The sequence below is a fragment of the Podarcis liolepis genome, assembly GCF_965112155.1.
Source record: "Podarcis liolepis genome assembly, chromosome: 13".
NCBI lineage: Eukaryota > Metazoa > Chordata > Lepidosauria > Squamata > Lacertidae > Podarcis > Podarcis liolepis.
In genome coordinates, this window is record NC_139573.1 from 45,011,944 (window position 1) to 45,031,440 (window position 19,497).

Sequence of the window (19,497 nt, forward strand, 5' to 3'; positions counted from 1 at the left end):
TTTGCTCGTGCCACACTGATTTTTTTTTATCGACCTACCAATAAACCTCACTGATTATTTTATTGTCCTCTTGACAACAGGACAGCATCTTCTTGAGGGCAACAGACTAACTTAGGGGGTGCAGGGCAGGCCGCAAGGTACATGTGCCCACCTCCTCCAGCATTTACTGACTGTGGGTTCTGCTTCACACTGTCTAATGGTAGGGCCGGTGTTGGTAGGAAATCGTTAAAAGTCCTTAACAGGAACAGCAGGCTACGCTGTTATTAATTAGATGATTAATAAGATTATTAATAAGATGATAATGTATACAGTCACACCTCGGATCTCAAATGCCTTGGCTCCTGAACAAATTGGCTCCCAAATGATCGAAACCCGGATATCAGTGTTCCAGTTTTCGAACGATTTTCAGAAGCCGAACGTCTGACCGGCCTTCCGCGGCTTCCGATTGGCTGCAGGAGCTTCCTGCAGCCAATCAGAAGCTGTGTTTGGGTTTCCGATCATTTTGGAAGTTTAACAGGCTTCTGGAACAGATTCTGTTTGACTTTCAAAGTACGACTGTATCTGCAAAGAAAGGGGTCTTCCTTTGGAAATGAAAAATTAGCTACAGGTTTTTTGTTTTTGCTTACTGAACTTCTCTGAAAAAGGGTAGATCCAGATTAAATGGATTAAAAGATGCATCAAAGAACCTTATCTCCTTACATTTAATTGGTAAAAAAAAAGGCTCAGCCATCTCTTTCCAGGTGCATAAGATATTCCAAAATCCCTTGGGCAGGATGGATGCCCCTAATCAGAGCTTTTTTCCAGCTGGAACTCTATTCTGGCCCCTCTTTTTTCTAGAAAAATAGCACTGTCCCTAATGATCACCACATATTGACATCTTGCATATATTCTGTTTCTATTTCTTGGGCAGATTGTGGCAACCTATCCCGTTTCAACCCACGGGGCTCACTATGCAAAACTGGTAAGTGCAAAGTTCAGCAGCAGCTACTGTTGTGTTAAAATTAATACGCACTTTAATTAGAATTGAAATTTTAATTAAAATTAATCAATCGAGCAATTAAATACATTAAAATTAAATTTTAATTCACAATTAAATTAACTTTTAATTAACATTAATGAATATGCACTTTAACTCCCTTAACGAAACGTGGAGGTCAACATCAAAAGAGATGTTGTGAAACATGTTTCAAGTATAATTACACTTCATCAAGGGAAATAGCGCCTCTTATAATATCCTAATTATGCACAAGATTAACTGCATAGCAAAGATTTTATCTTTCTTTGATCCATTCAAGCTTTTTCCGCCTCCCATACTGGCCAGACTATTGTCCATAGCTGTCAACTTACAGATTTGAAAATAAGGGACCAGCAGCCTCAAAAATAAGGGATCAGCAGCCAAAATAAGGGGTTTTCCAGAAACAGTTATGTTCAACTTCTGGGCCCCTCCGAGCCAAAGGCAGAAAGCCCAGCCAGCAGCCAAACGAAGCCTCAAGCAGTGGTTCCCACAGCGCAGCAACCCGGCAAAGGGGATGCAGCAAGGAAAACCACCGTCACCTCTCCGCTGGGAAGTGTTGAGCAAAGGCGAGTCCCCAGGCAATGCGGCCGATTTGATCGGCACAAGGCATGCAAGCTCAACCCCCAGTTGTTCTTAGACTCCTTGTTTTTATCTTGCATTTTTCTGCTGCGAACTGCCCTGATGTCTTCGGATGAAGGGCGGGAATGCAAATTTAAGAAATAAATAAAAGCTAAATATATAGATTGTTTGATGTCAGCACCTAGGGCCCTCAAAAGACCTCCCTTTAAACATGGACATATGAAAACAACCTTCTCTTCCCTTGTTCTTCAACAGGTCTCAAGAGTCAACAGCTACAAACCTTTCCCGCAGCAGGTATAATGAATCTCTTACACCAATCGCTGCTAGTTTGGAATGAAAGCAAATTGGAATTTTGCAATGTATTCCGAGATACTGCTCAGATCATACCTACAGAACAGTTTTACCGATAAACCTGCCCGTCTCTTTTACCAGTTACTGTTTTCTGTTTGGGTTTTAACTGTTTTGGTTATATCTTATACCTCCTTCACCCTGAGAGAGGTGTGTGTGTGGAAACGATGCATAAATACAGTGGTGCCTCGCAAGACGAAATTAATTCGTTCCGCGAGTTTTTTCGTCTTGCAGTTTTTTTCGTCTTGCGAAGCACGGTGTCGGGAAAGTCTTGGAAAAGCTTCAAAAATCACCAAAGTCTTCAAAAACCTCAAAAAAGGCTACCACACCGCGTTCTATGAGTTGCTCCTCGAAGTCAAGTCGCAACTGTATTAACGGTGTTAAGAAAAAGATAACAAACTTGCAAGACGTTTCCGTCTTGTGAAGCAAGCCCATAGGGAAAATCGTCTTGCGAAGCAGCTCAAAAAACCAAAAACCCTTTCGTTTTGCGAGTTTTCCGTCTTGCGAGGCATTCGTCTTGTGAGGTACCACTGTACATAAAATAATAAATCACACACAAAAATACAAGCGGCGCTGGGGAAATAAAGCAGCATTTCGGTCTATTTAGGAAGTGGTAGGTGCAAATACCCCCTTGGGGTATAGACACCGAAAACGGAGACAGTATTAGCAGGATAGAAAAGGGAAATAAGGTTGACCGGTATTTTATGTTTCCCTTTTCTTCTGCTTTCCCACAGGTGATGCTGCCGCAACAGCTTTGCGTAAGTGTTTGCTAATCTCCAAACTCCCCCCAGAAAAGCTGCCCAGCCCTTTCCTAAAAATTAAAAGTCTGCTGCTATCTTAGATTTGAAGCCAATGTTCATCAAATACCGTATTTTTCTCTCTATAAGACGCACCAGACCACAAGACGCACCTAGCTTTTGGAGGAGGAAAACAAGAAAAAAAATATTCTGAATCTCAGAAGCCAGAACAGCAAGAGGGATCGCTGCGCAGTGAAAGCAGCAATCCCTCTTGCTGTTCTGGCTTCTGGGATAGCTGCACAGCCTGCATTCATTCCATAAGATGCACACACATTTCCCCTTACTTTTTAGGAGGGAAAAGGTAAGTCTTATAGAGCAAAAAATACGGTACTGCTCACTTGCTCGGGGCAGTAATCGGAGAGCACCGATGTTTCTTTCCCAAACTCACGGGAGGGAAAATGAGGGCTAGTACCTTGTTTTGCAGATTTTAGATGTCATGCCAGATCCATCGGGAGAAGGCGGCATGAATCCTGACTTTTCTGTTCCTCTGTCTCTCCCCTACAGAGTGAAGCTCGCCTGCCTTTTGCAGACAGCAGTGACAGCAGCGGTGGCCTAGACTACCGGGCAAGTCGCTGCACGTTCCGGAGACTGGTAATTTACCCGTAAACTTGTTTTTGTCTCACCCAGGGATGGGCAACCCAAGGGCTTAATGCGGCACGTTGCTCTTTGGCCTACTTTAAAAAGGGGTCATGCGTTGAGCAGGATCTGTCCCTCCCTTGCTAGCCTCCTGGGTGAGGAGGAAGATGAAATTAGAAAGAGAGAAGGGGGGGGTGTCAGAAAGTAAATCACGAAAATCTTTAATAATAAGGGGAAAAAAGAAAATAAGAAAATAATGTCCCTGTCACCAGAACAGCCCCCTGCGGAGGCAGCGTTCAACTAAGTTTTACTCAAAGTAGACCCACTGAAGCGAATGAACATCACTAAGCAATCTCTGCTGATTTCAGTGGGTCTTCTGTGAGTAAAACTTTGCTGAATACTCCCTGTGTGTTTCACAGCAACATCCATCCCTTCCTCGCCATTTTAATATTTGCTCAGCTGCCCTCGTGTCTGGTTGGGAAAAATCAAGCAATTTGAGATTTGGGTCCAGCTTCCTGTTTTTAAGTCACTTCTCGTAACTATGCCTGTAAGATTCCTAAACAGGTGACTTTTTATTTTATTTTAATACAAGGCTCCTGATATATTATTTCACCTACACTGAAAATTACCAATAGGACATAACGGGGCTTAGAACTGTGTTGTGATTTATAATGCGATGCACAGGATATAAAATTGTGATGGCATACATAATAATGAAGCACTGAGGACAGGTGCTGGGGACCTCACAGCTACCTGGAAACAAGGCAAACCTGGGAAAGGTTTCAACCTGAAAAACAAAAAAGTAGCCATTGCTGCCCTATGAAGGGATAAAGGCAATTCGAGCACACAATGGCTGGATACACACCATCCATTTACAGTGGTACCTCAGGTTACATACATACGCTTCAGGTTACAGACTCCGCTAACCCAGAAATAGTACCTCAGGTTAAGAACTTTGTGGTTTTTTTATAAGTTATTTATTAAGATTTTTTTAAGATATTACAATACAAAATAAAAAAGAAAAAAAATACAAAATAAAAATGATTAAAAACCACTCCATTTTTCTATTACTTATTTTCCTTAGCTTGTTTCCCGGACCTCCTTTTTTGTATTCCAGTTCAATTTGTTGGCTCAGCAAATCCTTACCCTCTTTGTTTATCCTAATCTTTGGTCTTAAAATAGTAACATTAGATTTTTCCCTATTAACAACCCATTTTTCATATTCCCTTAAAGCATTACAGCTGGAAACCACTTAATTTCTATCCAACATCATTCTAACATTCATTAATTTTACAATATTTCTGTAGATAGTCTCTACACCGACTCTTCTCCCAGGTCTCGGATTCTGCCAGTCATTTCTGCCAGTTCCATATAGTCCATCAGCTTCATCTGCCATTCTTCCAGAGTGGATAAATCTTGTGTCTTCCAATACTTTGCAATGAGTATTCTTGCTGCTGTTGTAGCCTACATAAAAAAAAGTTCTATCCTTCTTTGACACCAATTGGCCGACTATGCCCAGGAGAAAGGCCTCTGGGTTAAGAACTTTGCTTCAGGATGAGAACAGAAATCGTGCTCCGGCGGCGCGGCAGCAGTGGGAGGCCCCGTTAGCTAAAGTGGTGCTTCAGGTTAAGAACAGCTTCAGGTTAAGAACAGACCTCCGGAACGAATTAAGTACTTAACTCGAGGTACCACTGTAAAGCTACAGTATTGACTCCCCCACCAAGAATCTGGGAACTGTAGTTTGTCAAGGGTTCTGTGAGGGGAAAACTAAATTTCCCAGGAATTTTTTTTGGGGGGGGGGTCATGTCTTCCAAATTCAAATGTTACACACGGCTAGGCGTATTTGAGCAGATCCGAAGTAAGACTTTTAATATCTTCCCAGCGGGGAGCATGCAAGCCTTGGGAGCAAGCCCTGCTGAGAGGTCCATAATAATAATAATAATAATAATAATAATAATAATAATAATAATAATAATAATTTTTATTTATACCCCGCCATCCCTGGCCAAAACCGGGCTCAGAGCGGCTAACATCAAATGTATTAACACATTAGCATAAAATTGAGCAATCAATTAAAATACATCCTAAAATCAGATCAGGATCAGAATAAAATCCAATCAGATGGCAACCCGCAGATTAGGGTTGGGGTCCTGCAATGCTCAACAGGCCCAACTGTTTGTGCTGAACTTATATGGGCCTGTGAGAGAAATTGGGAGGCCATTTTCATGCAAGTTCTTATGAAAGGGAAGGGGGAGTCAGACCGAACCCTGACCAAAGGCCTGGCGGAACAGCTCTATCTTGCAGGCCCTGCGGAAAGATGTCAAATCCTGCAGGGCCCTGGTCTCTTGTGACAGAGCGTTTCACCAGGCCGGGGCCACAGCCGAAAAGGCCCTGGCCCTGGTCGAGGCCAGTCTAATCTCCTTGAGGCTTGGGACCTCCAAGATGTTATTATTTGCGGAACATAAGGTCCTCCGTGGGGCATACCAGGAGAGGTGGTCCCATAGGTAAAGGGACCCCTGACCATTAGGTCCAGTCATGTTCGACTGTTGGGTTGCGGCGCTCATCTCGCTTTCTTGGCCGAGGGAGCCGGCATACAGCTTCCAGGTCATGTGGCCAGCATGACTAAGCCGCTTCTGGTGAACCAGAGCAGCGCACGGAAACGCCATTTACCTTCCCGCTGGAGTGGTACCTATTTATCTACTTGCACTTTGACGTGCTTTCAAACTGCTAGGTTGGCAGGAGCAGGGACCGAGCAACGGGAGCTCACCCCGCTGCGGGGATTCGAACCGCCGACCTTCTGATCGGCAAGCCCTAGGCTCTGTGGTTTAACCCACAGCGCCACCCGTGTCCCTGGTCCCGTAGGTACAAGATACTTAAAAAGTATTTCAGACAAGGCAGATAAGCATGGTGAGGGCTGTTTTCCTGCATCTGTAATGCATCTGTAACCGCAAGCCACACAGTGTGATTTAGAACAGTATTGAAGGGAAGAATGGAGTAAATTTGTAGTGTAGATACGGAATAATTGTAGAAGTTTAAAAACTTTAGCAGGTTTAACATAATTCTTGTGATGTGGATGGAGTGTAAATAAGAATCTGTAAGAGTGGATGTTAATTTATGAAAGTCGAAGCAAGGAAGGAAGGAAGTCCGAGCGCGATATAGCGCAGGGTAAATAAGAAAATACTAAAATGTTGAATGTAAGAGTTTATGTATTATTTAAATTTGTTTTTGAAAATTTAATAAAAAGCATTTTGGGGGGGGGGGGAAATAGAACAGTATTGAAGGCAGTGCTGGAGCGAGAAGTACAGTGGTACCTCTACTTATGAACGCAATCTGTTTAGGGGTGCTTTTCACAACCTGAAAAGTCCGTAAGTAAAGCGCAGATTGCTTCTGCGCGTGTGGTGAACCCGGAAGCAAACCATTCCAGGTTTGCCGCGTTCGTAACCTGAAAAGCCGCAATGTGAAGCAAACGTAATGAGGTATGGCTGTACTGCTCTTAAAATCCCAGCTCTTAAAATTGTAGCGTATTCTCAGAAACACAGTGACACCTTGTGGGAAGTTAGGTTGAATATAACGCACTAAAAATGTGCTGAAAAGCTCTAGAGGTGACAATACTCAGCGATGAATTCTTTCAAACCGCAGCAGCGATGCTTTGGAGCAGATCTTTATCCTTTGCTCCTAGCTGCAGGAGTGGCCTGGATCCGTACACCTGAGAAGTGTGTTATATACTCGGGGTATGCAAGCTGGGATAGGTAGATTCTATCTGTATTCCAGAATACCTCAGCAGAACAGGCAGATAGCATTTTCTTCCCAACAGCCCCAAATCCCAGTGTATGAGAAGGGTGGACAAAGGGCTGCAGGGTTAAAGGAAACTTAATAATCAGGGAGACTGTTAAATGTCTTACTTAAGAGGCCATTTTACTTCTGGTGTGTTTACTGCCGTGCAGAATTAAAGATATATATTAAAGATGGCTTTTCCCTCCTTCAATGAGCAACGATTTTAAGTCGTATACAGTGGTACCTCGGGTTACATACGCTTCAGGTTACAGACTCCGCTAACCCAGAAATAGTACCTCGGGTTAAGAACTTTGCTTCAGGATCAGAACAGAAATCGTGCTCCAGCGGCAGCAGGAGGCCCCATTAGCTAAAGTGGTGCTTCAGGTTAAGAACAGTTTCAGGTTAAGAACGGACCTCCGGAACGAATTAAGTACTTAACCTGAGGTACCACCGTATTACAATATTTGGCAATTCTATTTGTAAGGCAGATCAACATTACCACCCCAGTTGCAAATGGAGCCTAAGGCTGAGAGATGAGTAGCTTGCCTAAGTCCATCTAAGGGAGTTCATGGCAGAGGCAACACTTGCGCTGGAGACTTTTCAATTTCACACCTCCATTTCCTCAGCTCATTTGCACTGAGGTTGCATCATGGAATCATAGAATTGTAGAGTTTGGGGTGACCCTGAGGATCATCATCACCTCTCCCGGTCTGCCCCATGGAGAGCCTCAAGGTCCATAAATAGCAACCCCCTAGAGCTCCCAGGCCCTAAGGAAGCTAGATTAGCTTCAACCAGAGCCAGGGCCTTTTCAACACTGGCTCCGGCCTGGTGGAACGCTCTGTCTCATGAGACCAGGGCCCTGCAGGATCTGATTTCTTTCCGCAGGGCCTGTAAGACAGAGTTGTTCCACCTGGCCTTTGGCTCAGAATCAGTTTGATTCCCTCCCTCCCTTTCTTTTTTTTCCTCCTGCGATGAGGCTACATTTTAACATTTTAATGTTTCAATATTTTAATGTTGTATTTTAATGTTTTTAAGTTGTATTCATTCAACTTGTTTTTATTATTGCTTGTTAGCCGCCCTGAGCCCGGCCTTGGCTGGGGAGGGCGGGGTATAAATAAAAATTATGATGATGATGATGATGATGATGATGATGATGATGATGATGTCCAACCTGTGCAATGCAGGAATATGTAACTTTCCCCAGTGAGGCTTGAACCTGCAACCTTGGATGTTATCAGCACCATGCTGTATCCAACTGCTAATATGCAAACTCTTGATTTGATGAGCCAGTTGGTTTGAGTAAGTTGGCTTCTATTGCTTGACAACTCTCAACATAAAAGGTTCGGTCCAGTGTGTTCACAGTTCCTGCATTTTCTTCACAGCCCAGCCAACGGCTCCACACAATGGCAAAAATCCCCAGGAGGCAAACAGACATGTTGGCAATGAAGGCTCCAAGCGTTCCAGCATCCAGCACGATCAAGCCGGGTGTAAGAGTAGACCTTCTTGGAGCCACATCACCATTTACTTTCCTGAAGATCCACTCTCCAAGCTACTTGCCCCGGCCTAGTAGCATCCCTGCTGCATTCCCTCACGCCAAGCCCTTGGGACCCGATTCAGAGACCCGAGGAAGGGACTACCCAGCGATTATGGCGAGTGAGTCTCCTCTAGACAGCCCAGCTACAACACGTCCCACCTCTCCTACCACAAAAGAACCCAGAGGGGATGCTTAACCAGAAATCCAGGCGTCTTGGTTCTACAAACAGCCCATATATAACTGGGCTCCTGGTTCTGAAGAGACAGCTAATACCCAGGAACATTTCCGGTGTGACTTGCAGCCGATCCCAGAGAAAATGTGGAGGGAATGGCGCAAGCCCATTAATCAGGTTCAAATGACGCTTACGCATGCAACTTGAGAAAATTTGCATTGTTTATTCCAATTCTCTCAGTAATAGAACTATGCAAGCAATGAAATTCTGCCATTAACCATTATTCCTTCTTACTCAGCCACCCATCAGGCTGCTGAAATTTCAACAGGCATTGCTCACAGTTTGGAGCGCAAGATCACAGCTTAACCGGTAGAAACTTGCTGGGAGCTGGGGTTATCAGGAAAAGGAGTTCTGTCCTTGGTACTATGTTGTTTCATTGAAAAACATGGGACTCCTGACACAGGGAAGTGCAAGGTGATGATGACAGTAGCACGGGAAATGTGCGAGTCTTGGTCCAGTATATCTGAAGGAGCGTCTCCACCCCCATCATTCTACCCGGACACTGAGGTCCAGCACCGAGGGCCTTCTGGCAGTTCCCTCACTGCGAGAAGCCAAGTTACAGGGAACCAGGCAGAGGGCCTTCTCGGTAGTGGCACCTTCCCTGTGGAACACCCTCCCACCAGATGTCAAAGAGAACAACAACTACCAGGCTTTTAGAAGACATCTGAAGGCAGCCCTGTTTCGGGAAGCTTTTAATGTTTGATGTATTATAGTATTTTAATATTCTTTTGGAAGCCGCCCAGAGTGGCTGGGGAAGCCCAGCCAGATGGGTGGGGTATAAATAATAAATTCTTCTTCTTCTTCTTCTTCTTCTTCCTATTATTATTATTATTATTATTATTATTATTATTATTATTATTATCATCCTGTCTGTCCTCTGTATGATTTGACAGCAAGATTTCTCACCCATTCATAATTTCCATTTATTCCTATTTTCTCTCTCTTAAGAACATCCCAATGGGGAACTACGCATTTAATTTAGCCAAGGATGGGCCGTCTAGTTGTTGTTACAGTGGTGCCTCGCAAGACGAAATTAATTCGTACCGCAAGTTTTTTTCTTCTTGCGAGTTTTTCGTCTTGCGATGCACGGTTTCCCATAGGAATGCATTGAAAATCAATTAATGCGTTCCTATGGAAACCGCCTTCAGACCAGGTCCGGGGACAGTCTGTCCCCCGACCTCTTCTGAAGGCTGGGGGGGGGGACAAGGGCTTTTCTTCCCACCCCCAGCATTTTAAAAAAACCCGGGACAGCGGAGGACTTCTCCGCTGTCCGGGGCGATTTAAAAGCCCCCGGGAAGGCAGGCAGGGGGGAGCAAAGACTTTCGCCCCCCGCCCGCCTTCAGAAGAGGTCCAGGACCTCTTCTGAAGGCGGGCGGGGGGCGAAAGTTTTTGCTCCCCCCCGCCTGCCTTCAAAAGCCGTCCGCGATAGCGGGAAGCGCTTCCCTGCTATCCCGGACTGCTTTTAAAATGCTGGCGGTGGGGAGCAAAGCCTTTCGGCTCCCGCCGGCCTTCCTGGACCTCTTCTGAAGGCCGGAGGGGGGGAAAGGCTTTGCTCCCCACCACCAGCATTTAAAAGAGGTCCCCGGAGATTTCCCTATGGGCTTTCGTCTTGCGAAGCAAGCCCATAGGGAAATTCGTCTTGCGAAGCGCCTCCAAAACAGAAAACCCTTTCGTCTTGCGGGTTTTCCGTCTTGCGAGGCATTCGTCTTGCGGGGTACCACTGTACATGGCAATGTCCATCATCCCTGACACCATGGCAGAAGCCAAAGGGAGTTGGGAGTCCATCTGAAAAGTAACACAGTGCCCATCTGAAAAGCCACAGATATCTCATCCCTCATTCCTGTGCTGGTCAGTCCTGTCACGGTGACATACTGGTGATGTTTTGCAATTTCAATCTTTCCTAAATAAAAAAAGCGAAAGACACTCGAGTGCATACTTGCCACAATAAGCAATAGTGCTCTGTTCATTTTGGTATGATAACTACCGTTTTTTTCGCTCTATAGGACGAACCAGATGATAGGACGCACCTAGTTTGGAGGGGGCGGAAACAAGAAAAAAAAAATTCTGAATCCCAGAAGCCAGAACAGCAAGAGGGATCTGGTTTCTGGGATAGCCTCTTGCTGTTCTGGCTTCTGGGATAGCCGCTGGGATAGCTGGTCTAGCTTTGCGCGAAGCCTCCGCAAGGCACAGGGAGCCTTCATCCCCATGCCCTGCGGAGGCTTCACGAGGCCATCCAAAAGCGAGAATAGCTAGAGGGAGTGCTGCACAGCGCAAGTTCCCAGAGATTCTTGCTCTCCCGGCTTCAGCGAAAGGAACCCGAAGCCTTTGGAGCGCAGCGTGAGGTCCCGCTGCACTCTAAAGGCTTCAGGCGGCTATCCCTGAAGCCTGGAGAGCAAGAGGGGTCGGTGCGCACTGACCCCTCTCGCTCTCCAGGCTTCAGCGAAAGCAACACGTAGCCTCTGGAGCGCAGAGTGAGCACATTGCTTTCGCTGAAGCCAAGGAGCCTGCATTCGCTCCATAGGACACACACACATTTCCCCTTAATTTTTGGGGTAGGTTGTCTTAAGAAGCATGCCCTGCCACACGTGATAGAACGGCAGATTACACCTTTGTAATTGGACAAATTACACAGAGGCAAGGAAGATTCTTTGAGTGGTCATTTGAAATCAAATTATTATTTAGAAGACCGCTTTGGGAAGGGGCCAACTTTAAAAACCTTGTATGCAATTATACACATGCAAATTCAGTTCCTATGAGATAGCTTTAAAACTTTTGCACAACCTGTCGCTAGTTATGAATGCATTTTAACAAATTATTCCAGTTAAAAAGAGGCCTTGGGGAAAAGTTTAAAAGGGCTGGGGAAGACAACTGCTTGCGGAGCTGAAGAGCTGCTACAACACAAGGTTTGGTGAAAGCGCGGGTGGCGCTGTGGGTTAAACCACAGAGCCTAGGACTTGCTGATCAGAAGGTTGGCGCTTCGAATCCCCATGACAGGGTGAGCTCCCGTTGCTCAGTCCCTGCTCCTGCCAACCTAGCAGTTCGAAAGCACATCAAAGTGCAAGTAGAAAAATAGGTACCGCTCTGTCGGGAAGGTAAACGGCATTTCCGTGCACTGCTCTGGTTCGCCAGAAGCGGCTTAGTCACGCTGGCCACATGACCCGGAAGATGTACGCCGGCTCCCTCGACCAATAAAGCGAGATGAACGCCGCAACCCCAGAGTCATCCACGACTGGACCTAATGGTCAGGGGTCCCTTTACCTTTTTACCATAACTTGCCACTGTGAATTAGGGCTGCTGAACTTCAGTCCTTGTAGTTAACTGAGTTCTGTGGGCAACTAGTTCCTACAGTTTACAATATTGAAGTGTAACCCTTCCTGTTCCTTGCACATAGAAGCAGATATATTAGTTAAAAACCCCCAAAACAACCCATGTTGGACAAAAGAAAGCCTTTTGAACATGGAATATCCATATTTCCAAAGAGGGATTACAATATCGAGGTAGCATTCCAATTTATTTTGCTGCAACTCAGCTTATGTTACCTGTATCTTGACAAACTGGTAAGTACAAAATAGAGGATCTAAAAAATACATTTTTGTATAGCATTGGCCCAAATCCTACTTACTTTAGAGTTAAGAAGTAACTGTTCTGTAAGCTGAGTCAATAATTGGAATGAACAGAAACAGCTCTACAAATTTTGCAAACATCTTCACCAATTTGCCATGTTTCCCTGATAGATGCCATGTTTGATAGCATTTTAACAAGTCAATCTTTTTTTTTAAAAAAAAATTAAGACTATTCCAAATACAGCAGCATTCAAGAAACATGATTTAAAGCAGTCAGAAGTCAACCAAGAAAATGAATACTAAATAGTTATAGCATCTATTTTTATTACCAAAACAGCAAGTTGATGCAGCAACTGCACTTAATTTCTCTTTTTAAAAATCTTACCTATTGGGCGCAAAAGTCAATAAATTATAATCGATCAGTATGTGATTTTAATAATAGAACAAAAGGCTTGTTTTTAACGTGATAATCTGGTAGCATCTTAAAACTTCTGCATGGGTTTTTTGCTAAAAATAAAATTCTGTTTTAATATGCTACCAAATGCTGCGGAAATTTGTCTACGGAAATCCCTCCCAAGTTGTTTCGCTTTCTCTTTTTCCTCTGAGGTACAGAATGCAGCCGTTTCAGGCGCAAGGCACTCAATGCTGTACAGTTCCTCTCCATCTGAAACCCACCAACAAGCAGCCAAAAGGTAAAAACCCCTTAACCTGCCAGTCCCATACACTCCAGTAATAATTTCTGTTTTGAAGTAGCAAGAAAGAGCCCGTGAGTTCTCTCCATGCTGAATACAGGAAGCAATGATTTCATTCAACAGATGTTAAACCATATACATACCATATTTAATCACACCGAAGATCCAAATTAGATAAGTAATGACAAACACACGGAACATATGCAAATGCCAACACGCTTGGTTAACCAAACTGTTACCTTCCAACGCTTCAGGAAAGCATCTAAAACAGCTTCTTAGTGTGTTAACAATTCGGTTCGGATGTGCATGTAAAACTTAAAACGGCAGACTTCTGTTTCAGCTACAAAGCATTTCCCAGCTTCACACCAGAAACTCAGGACTAGTTCTAGTGATCCTTCCACTTCTTTAACCAGGTATTTTGCATCACAAGGCCATCAACATTTATTCTTATAATGCAGTACAGGATTCCCATATTTGACACAATAAAGCTTAATTATCTTCCTCGTCGTCTTCCTCATCGTCCCCTTCATCTTCCTCACCTTGGTCGCCAGATTCCAGTTCATCGTCATCTTCAACCTTTAAAAGAAAAAAGAGGTTGCGGCATTTAGTTAACGGATTAAAAAGTCTTCTCCATGTCCAACAATTAACTGGACAGATTTTTAAAACGGCATTTTATTTTAAAAATGGCATTAATTTTACTGGGGGGGGGGTAGTGGTGTGCTTTTGTTACGTATTTCGTGTTTTTATCTTGTATTTTTATGTTGTGAACCGCTTTGAGATCTATGGATGAGGGGTGATATGCAAATTAAATAAATAGAAATAAATTGTTTTAACTGTAAATAAAATGTTTTGCAAAAGTAAGAAGTTTACTGAAAACTTAGAAAGTAAGTTAAAACTGCCTTTGACATAAATACTTGCAAAACCGTGGATGAGAAGAGGAGGATGAAAGCCTCCTCTGAGATGGTTGGAGCCTGTCTGCTACAGCACATGAATACAGTGCTGTCCCGCAAGACGAATGCCTCGCAAGACGGAAAACTCGCTAGACGAAAGAGTTTTCCGTTTTGGAGGTGCTTCGCAAAACGAATTTCCTATGGGCGTGCTTCGCAAGACGACAATGTCTTGCGAGTTCCTGCTGGTTTTTTCCCCTCCCTCCCCCTTTTTCCAAGCCGCTAAGCCACTTATCAGCTGATCCGATCAGCAGATAAGCCGCTAAAAGCTGCTAATAGCGCTAATCCGTCAATGGGCTTGCTTTGCAAGACGAAAAAACCGCTAGACGAAGAGAATCACAGAACGGATTCTTTTCGTCTTGCGAGACACCACTGTACTAAAGTCAATGAAAACTAAAGCAGGTCAGCCTTTATTCCAAATTAGTTAATCCAGAATACTTCTTCTGGCTCTGCTCATTAACAGAGCAGCAAAAATGTTGCCAATGCAGACTAAAACTGGGCTGTTTGCTTTCCATGATTGGAAAAATGAAATGCTCAAACTTAATGTCTTACCGGTTCTCCAAGCTCCTTGAGTTTATCCTTTAACGCAATTATTTTCTGATCCTGATCAGCCAGAAGAACCAGCAGATCGTCCTGTTCCTTCTTAGATTCTGCGACTTCTTTCTGCAATTTGCTTTTCTCGTTTTGCAAAATAGCCACGGTACTGTTGGAGGAGTCCAGCTGCTGCTTGAGTGAAGCCTTTTCTTCGCCGTGGGCCACAATTTCATTCTGGCAGGAGAGGGAGGGGGAAATATTAGCATGCATCACGTCTAAAATTGCTAACGCCACCGAAGCTGATACCAAAACAGTACTTTTAATATGAAAGCTATCCTGGATGTCCCAAACAAGGGGCTTTTTAAAAATAAAAGTGACCCGCTGTAATCAGAATCCTCACTTTCCTTCCCTCCGTGCTCAATCCATATGTACGATAAATGGAGCTAAATGGACACAGATTTGATACAAGGATAAGTACCAAGGAATTCTTTCCTCACCTTTAGGAATGCCAAAAATCCTTCAGTAATGAAGTTACACTTTACCAGTTTATTCTGACATCTCTATTATACCAGTTTATTTTGACATCTCTGTGGAAACTAATTATTCTAAGCAACAGAACTTGTTAAGGTGGTTCTGCTGTCTCCAGCTAAGGGGTCTCCCAGCAGTGGATAGCGATTTGTTTAATCAAGGTGCTGAACTTGGGGGAGCTCATAAAAGTGTTCTACCAGTGAGCTATGGCCCTTGAAAATCAAGTATCTCAGGGTGATTATACAATCCGCTGAATGTGAACTTGCAGGTCCTGCTTATCAAAAAACAATACGCTCCCAGGAAATCATTCCCCCCCCAAAAGATATTTATTAATGTTTTTTTAAAATATAACAATGAAAAAAATAAAAAGAAACAAAATACAACATACAACATAAAAACAGTTAAAAAACAAATAATTTTCCATAACATATCTTCCTTACGCTTATTTCCCCAAACCTCCTCATACCTCCCTTCTTTGTGTTCCACTTCAATTTGTTAGTTCAGCAAATCCTTACCATTAAGCTTTTACCCATTTATAAACCTTTTTATTCGTATCTCCTAAAGCATTACAGCTGGAAACCCCTTAATTTCTATCCAACATCCTTCTAACATTCATTAATTCTACAATATTTCTGTAAATAGTCTTTAAATTTCTTCCAGTCTTTTGTCACCAACTCTTCTCCCTGGTCTCGGATTCTGCCAGTCATTTCTGCCAATTCCATATAGTCCCAGGAAATCATTTGTTAGGTGAGCGTTTGCATAATGAGTCCACGATTTCCTATGGGAACATTTCTAATTTGTGATATCTGCCCCTTTCCCACCCCAATGTTGAGCTGAGCAAGGATGGAGCCGTCAGTTCAGCAAATCTTAACGGAATACCTAAATTAAAAACGTAGTATTTTTTGATTAGGAAACAACCTTTAGTTCTTTGTTCTCTTGCAAGAGCGTCGAGAGCCTTCTTTCCAAGTCGGCTGTCTTTGCTACCATAACGGTGCCATTGTCTCCTGATACAGGAACCGGGGTTACGCTCTGCAAAACAAAGAATGCTCAACAAGACTGACAGGGTGCAGGAGATATATTTGGTGCAACGCCTGCAATGTGTTCTGTATGGCAAAGTACAGCTAATGCAACAAATCAGACAATCTGTGTAAACGTGGGTGTGATGGCCTGGGATTCCGATTCAGAGGATGAACCGGAGGAATCCCAGCCTGCACAGGAGTCCCAGCCTCCAGGGCCGGCTGAACTGGGGCAGGGCCTTGAGTCTGAAGCGCCTGCACCTGTGCCGGATCCTCAGGAGCAGGCACCAGGTGAATCCACTCTGGCTCCAGAGGTGGTTGAGGACTCAGTGCCTACAGGTGAGTCTCCCCCTGGGTCCAGTAACCCTTCAGCCTCTCCTGAACTGCAGAGGCTCAGGGCAGAGAGGCGAAGGGAACTGGTTTCTCCCAGGAGGAGTGCTCGCCTTAAGGCCAGGAGAGGCGGGTCTCCTGGGGGCCGGGGCCGCCCCCGGCCTCAGAGAAGATAAAGGCCAGTCGGCCCGGTCCCAGGTTGCAGAAGCAACGTTGTTGTTGAGTACCTGCTCCTACCCGGACCCAGACCTGACCTTCCAGCGTTCCTGTTCCCGCCCGGCCTCCTGCTTCGGACCTCGCCTCGCTCCTTGTGAACTGTTTCCAGGCTAGTGACTCAGGACTGAACTTGGACTACGATAACGGTAACCTTCCTCCTGGGACCAGCACAGTGGGCCACTAGAGCTTATGTGGTATAAGAAAAGATTATGGCTATTTATGGATTATGCTGGACAGTTGAAGGAGATAAGAGGACTACTGCTGTTTATTACATCCCACAGAAACAATACAAAGACAAAAAGATAAGAGTGAAAGTCTTATATTACCAGTTTTTGAAGCAGTTCTTGCTTTTCACTCTGAAGTTTAATCATGTCTGTGGACTGTGACTGGATTCGGGCCCTCAGGGTTTCAACTTCCTGTGAAGGGGGAAAAAATTAATGAATTCCGCTGCTAAGATAACAGCATTGTTTGCAAACAGAAGCAGGATAAGCGAATTTTCCAGAGGTTTGGAGGGCATCACCAATGCACACAACTCATTTCTTTTTTTCTTCTTTTTTATTATTTTTAAAAACAAAGCAGAACAAACAAGACAAAGCAAAACAAAACAAAAAAGATAAAAAAGGAAAAAGGAAAAAGAAAACAAAAAGAAAAATCACATCAACAAAGAAAACCATGTCATGATACTAATCGTTACGTACACTGGTGCCTCGCAAGACGAAATTAATCCGTTCCGCGAGTCTCTTCGCCTAGCGGTTTTTTCGTCTTACGAAGCAACCCTATTAGCGGATTAGCGCTATTAGCGGTTTAGCGGCTATTAAAGGCTTAGCGGATTAGCGGCTAAAAGGCTATTAGCGGCTTAGCGGCTTAGAAAAAGGGGGGGAGCGGAAAAAAATCGGAACACTCACAAGATGTTTTCGTCTTGCGAAGCAAGCCCATAGGGAAAATCGTCTTGCGAAGCAGCTCAAAAATGGAAAACCCTTTCGCCTAGCGGGTTTTCCGTCTTGCGAGGCATTCGTCTTGCAGGGCACCACTGTACATATACACATATTGACTTCCTTCCTTTGTTCTGAGACCTCATAGTTTTTAATCTTTCTGTATTGTTGTGTCTAGTGTAGATTACCTCTATCTTTATGCCTCTTGCACCATTTTTCAATTTCTTTAACCCTGCAAAGCTTCATTCATTACATACCGATATACTTACTCCAGAACAATGTTTTTTCATTTCAAAGGTACTCCTGGTCAGGAGAGTGTGGTGCTGAAATAGGGATTCAGCCTGTTTTGGATGGGGTGGTGCTCCCCTTAAAAAAGCAAGCTTGCCGTTTGGGGGGAGGGGGACTCTTGGATTCAGCTTTGCAACTGGATGTCTAAATACAGTGGTGCCCCGCAAGACGGAAAACTCGCTAGAAGAAAGAGTTTTCTGTTTTGGAGGTGCTTCGCAAAACGAATCTCCTATGGGCTTGCTTCGCAAGACGAAAATGTCTTGCGAGTTCCTGCGGGGGTCCCCCCCCCTTTTCTAAGCCGCTAAGCCGCTTATGAGCTGATCCGATAAGCCGCTAAAAGCCACTAATAGCGCTAATCCGCTAATCCGTCAATGGGCATGCTTCGCAAGACGAAAAAACCGCTAGACGAAGAGAATCACAGAACGGATTCTTTTCGTCTTGCGAGGCACCACTGTAGTGGTTGTGACCAGGGATGCTGTCAGGCGTTCGCGGGCCCAACCCCCACATTAGTTTGCCAGGGATGGATCAGACAAGGAAGGTAAAGGTAAAGGGACCCCTGACCATTAGGTCCAGTTGTGACCGACTCTGGGGTTGCGCGCTCATCTCGCTTTATTGGCCGAGGGAGCCGGCGTACAGCTTCCAGGTCATGTGGCCAGCATGACTAAGCCGCTTCTGGCGAACCAGAGCAGCGCACGGAAACGCCGTTTACCTTCCCGCTGGAGCGGTACCTATTTATCTGCTTGCACTTTGATGTGCTTTCTCCTAGGTTGGCAGGAGCAGGGACCGAGCAACGGGAGCTAATTACCTCATCCAGAGGAAAGGGGCAAAAGCAGGCTTCCTCAAACTCGGCCCTCCAGATATTTGGGGACTACAATTCCCATCATCCCTGACCACTGGTCCTGCTCACTAGGGATCATGGGAATCGTAGGCCAAAAACCAGATGGTTGAAGAAGCCTGGGCAAAACAAACTGTGCTGCTAAAATCCCTAAATCTCAGAGAAGGGCCTCTGACGTCTCCCACCAGAAATAACAAGCTCAGAAAAAAAAGATTTATATAATGCTACTTTTTGATCAGGCTTCCTACTAGGGGTACTGTCAGGGAACAGACATCAGAGCGAGAGGCGAAGGGGAGGCTCTCTGATGATGCGGGAGAAGGACCCAGCAACAGGGGAAGAAACAGCCCAGTAGAGGGGGAAGCAATTCAGCGCAACACCAGGGATAGAGGGGGGCTGATGGGGGAAGTGGAGAGAGGGCTCCAGGACTCTTCACTGGACATCAGTGAGGAGAGCCCAGGTCCTCCGCTGCCCACGCCCTCCCTGCGCAGAAGACTCCCGCGCAGTGAGAGAAGGCGGAGACTGGGCGTCAAACAACTTTTATGCTGGAAGAGGTTCAAGAAACGCCCACTGACGGATTCTGCCAGCGATTGAGGCAGCCACGATGAGAAGGGGCTGCGCAGTCAGAAAGGTTTAACAAGGCAAATTAGCCTAGAGAGGCACCAGTTTACGCACGAGTAACTCATACCTACTAAGGGTACCTTCACAGATTGAAACTGTGGAGGAACCATGTTCTCAAACAGCTGCAGTCACGACAGAATATC

General features: G+C 44.8%; 2 protein-coding genes across 6 annotated transcripts in view; one reads left to right on the plus strand and one right to left on the minus strand.

Annotated features, from left to right (window-relative positions):
* The window catches only part of LOC310690783 (uncharacterized protein), a 60,190-nt gene extending 50,889 nt beyond the window's left edge, over positions 1 to 9,301 (plus strand). The window contains exons 1-5 of one of the 2 annotated variants that reach the window (XM_083470344.1): positions 585 to 961; positions 1,850 to 1,888; positions 2,677 to 2,700; positions 3,244 to 3,330; positions 8,472 to 9,301. In XM_083470344.1, the coding sequence (XP_083326470.1) occupies positions 2,680 to 2,700; positions 3,244 to 3,330; positions 8,472 to 8,819 (456 nt within the window). In that variant the 5' untranslated portion in view covers positions 585 to 961; positions 1,850 to 1,888; positions 2,677 to 2,679 and the 3' untranslated portion in view covers positions 8,820 to 9,301. Of the gene's footprint in view, positions 1 to 584; positions 962 to 1,450; positions 1,889 to 2,676; positions 2,701 to 3,243; positions 3,331 to 8,471 lie in introns of those variants that run through there. The other variant, XM_083470343.1, reaches the window with a different exon arrangement.
* A 3,046-nt stretch (positions 9,302 to 12,347) lies between these two features.
* The window catches only part of USO1 (USO1 vesicle transport factor), a 57,458-nt gene continuing 50,308 nt past the window's right edge, over positions 12,348 to 19,497 (minus strand). For all 4 annotated transcript variants that reach the window (XM_083469554.1, XM_083469556.1, XM_083469555.1 and 1 more), the window contains 4 exons: positions 17,008 to 17,097; positions 16,038 to 16,148; positions 14,610 to 14,825; positions 12,348 to 13,686 (listed from right to left, as the gene is read on the minus strand). In XM_083469554.1, the coding sequence (XP_083325680.1) occupies positions 13,600 to 13,686; positions 14,610 to 14,825; positions 16,038 to 16,148; positions 17,008 to 17,097 (504 nt within the window). In that variant the 3' untranslated portion in view covers positions 12,348 to 13,599. The remainder of the gene's footprint in view (positions 13,687 to 14,609; positions 14,826 to 16,037; positions 16,149 to 17,007; positions 17,098 to 19,497) is intronic.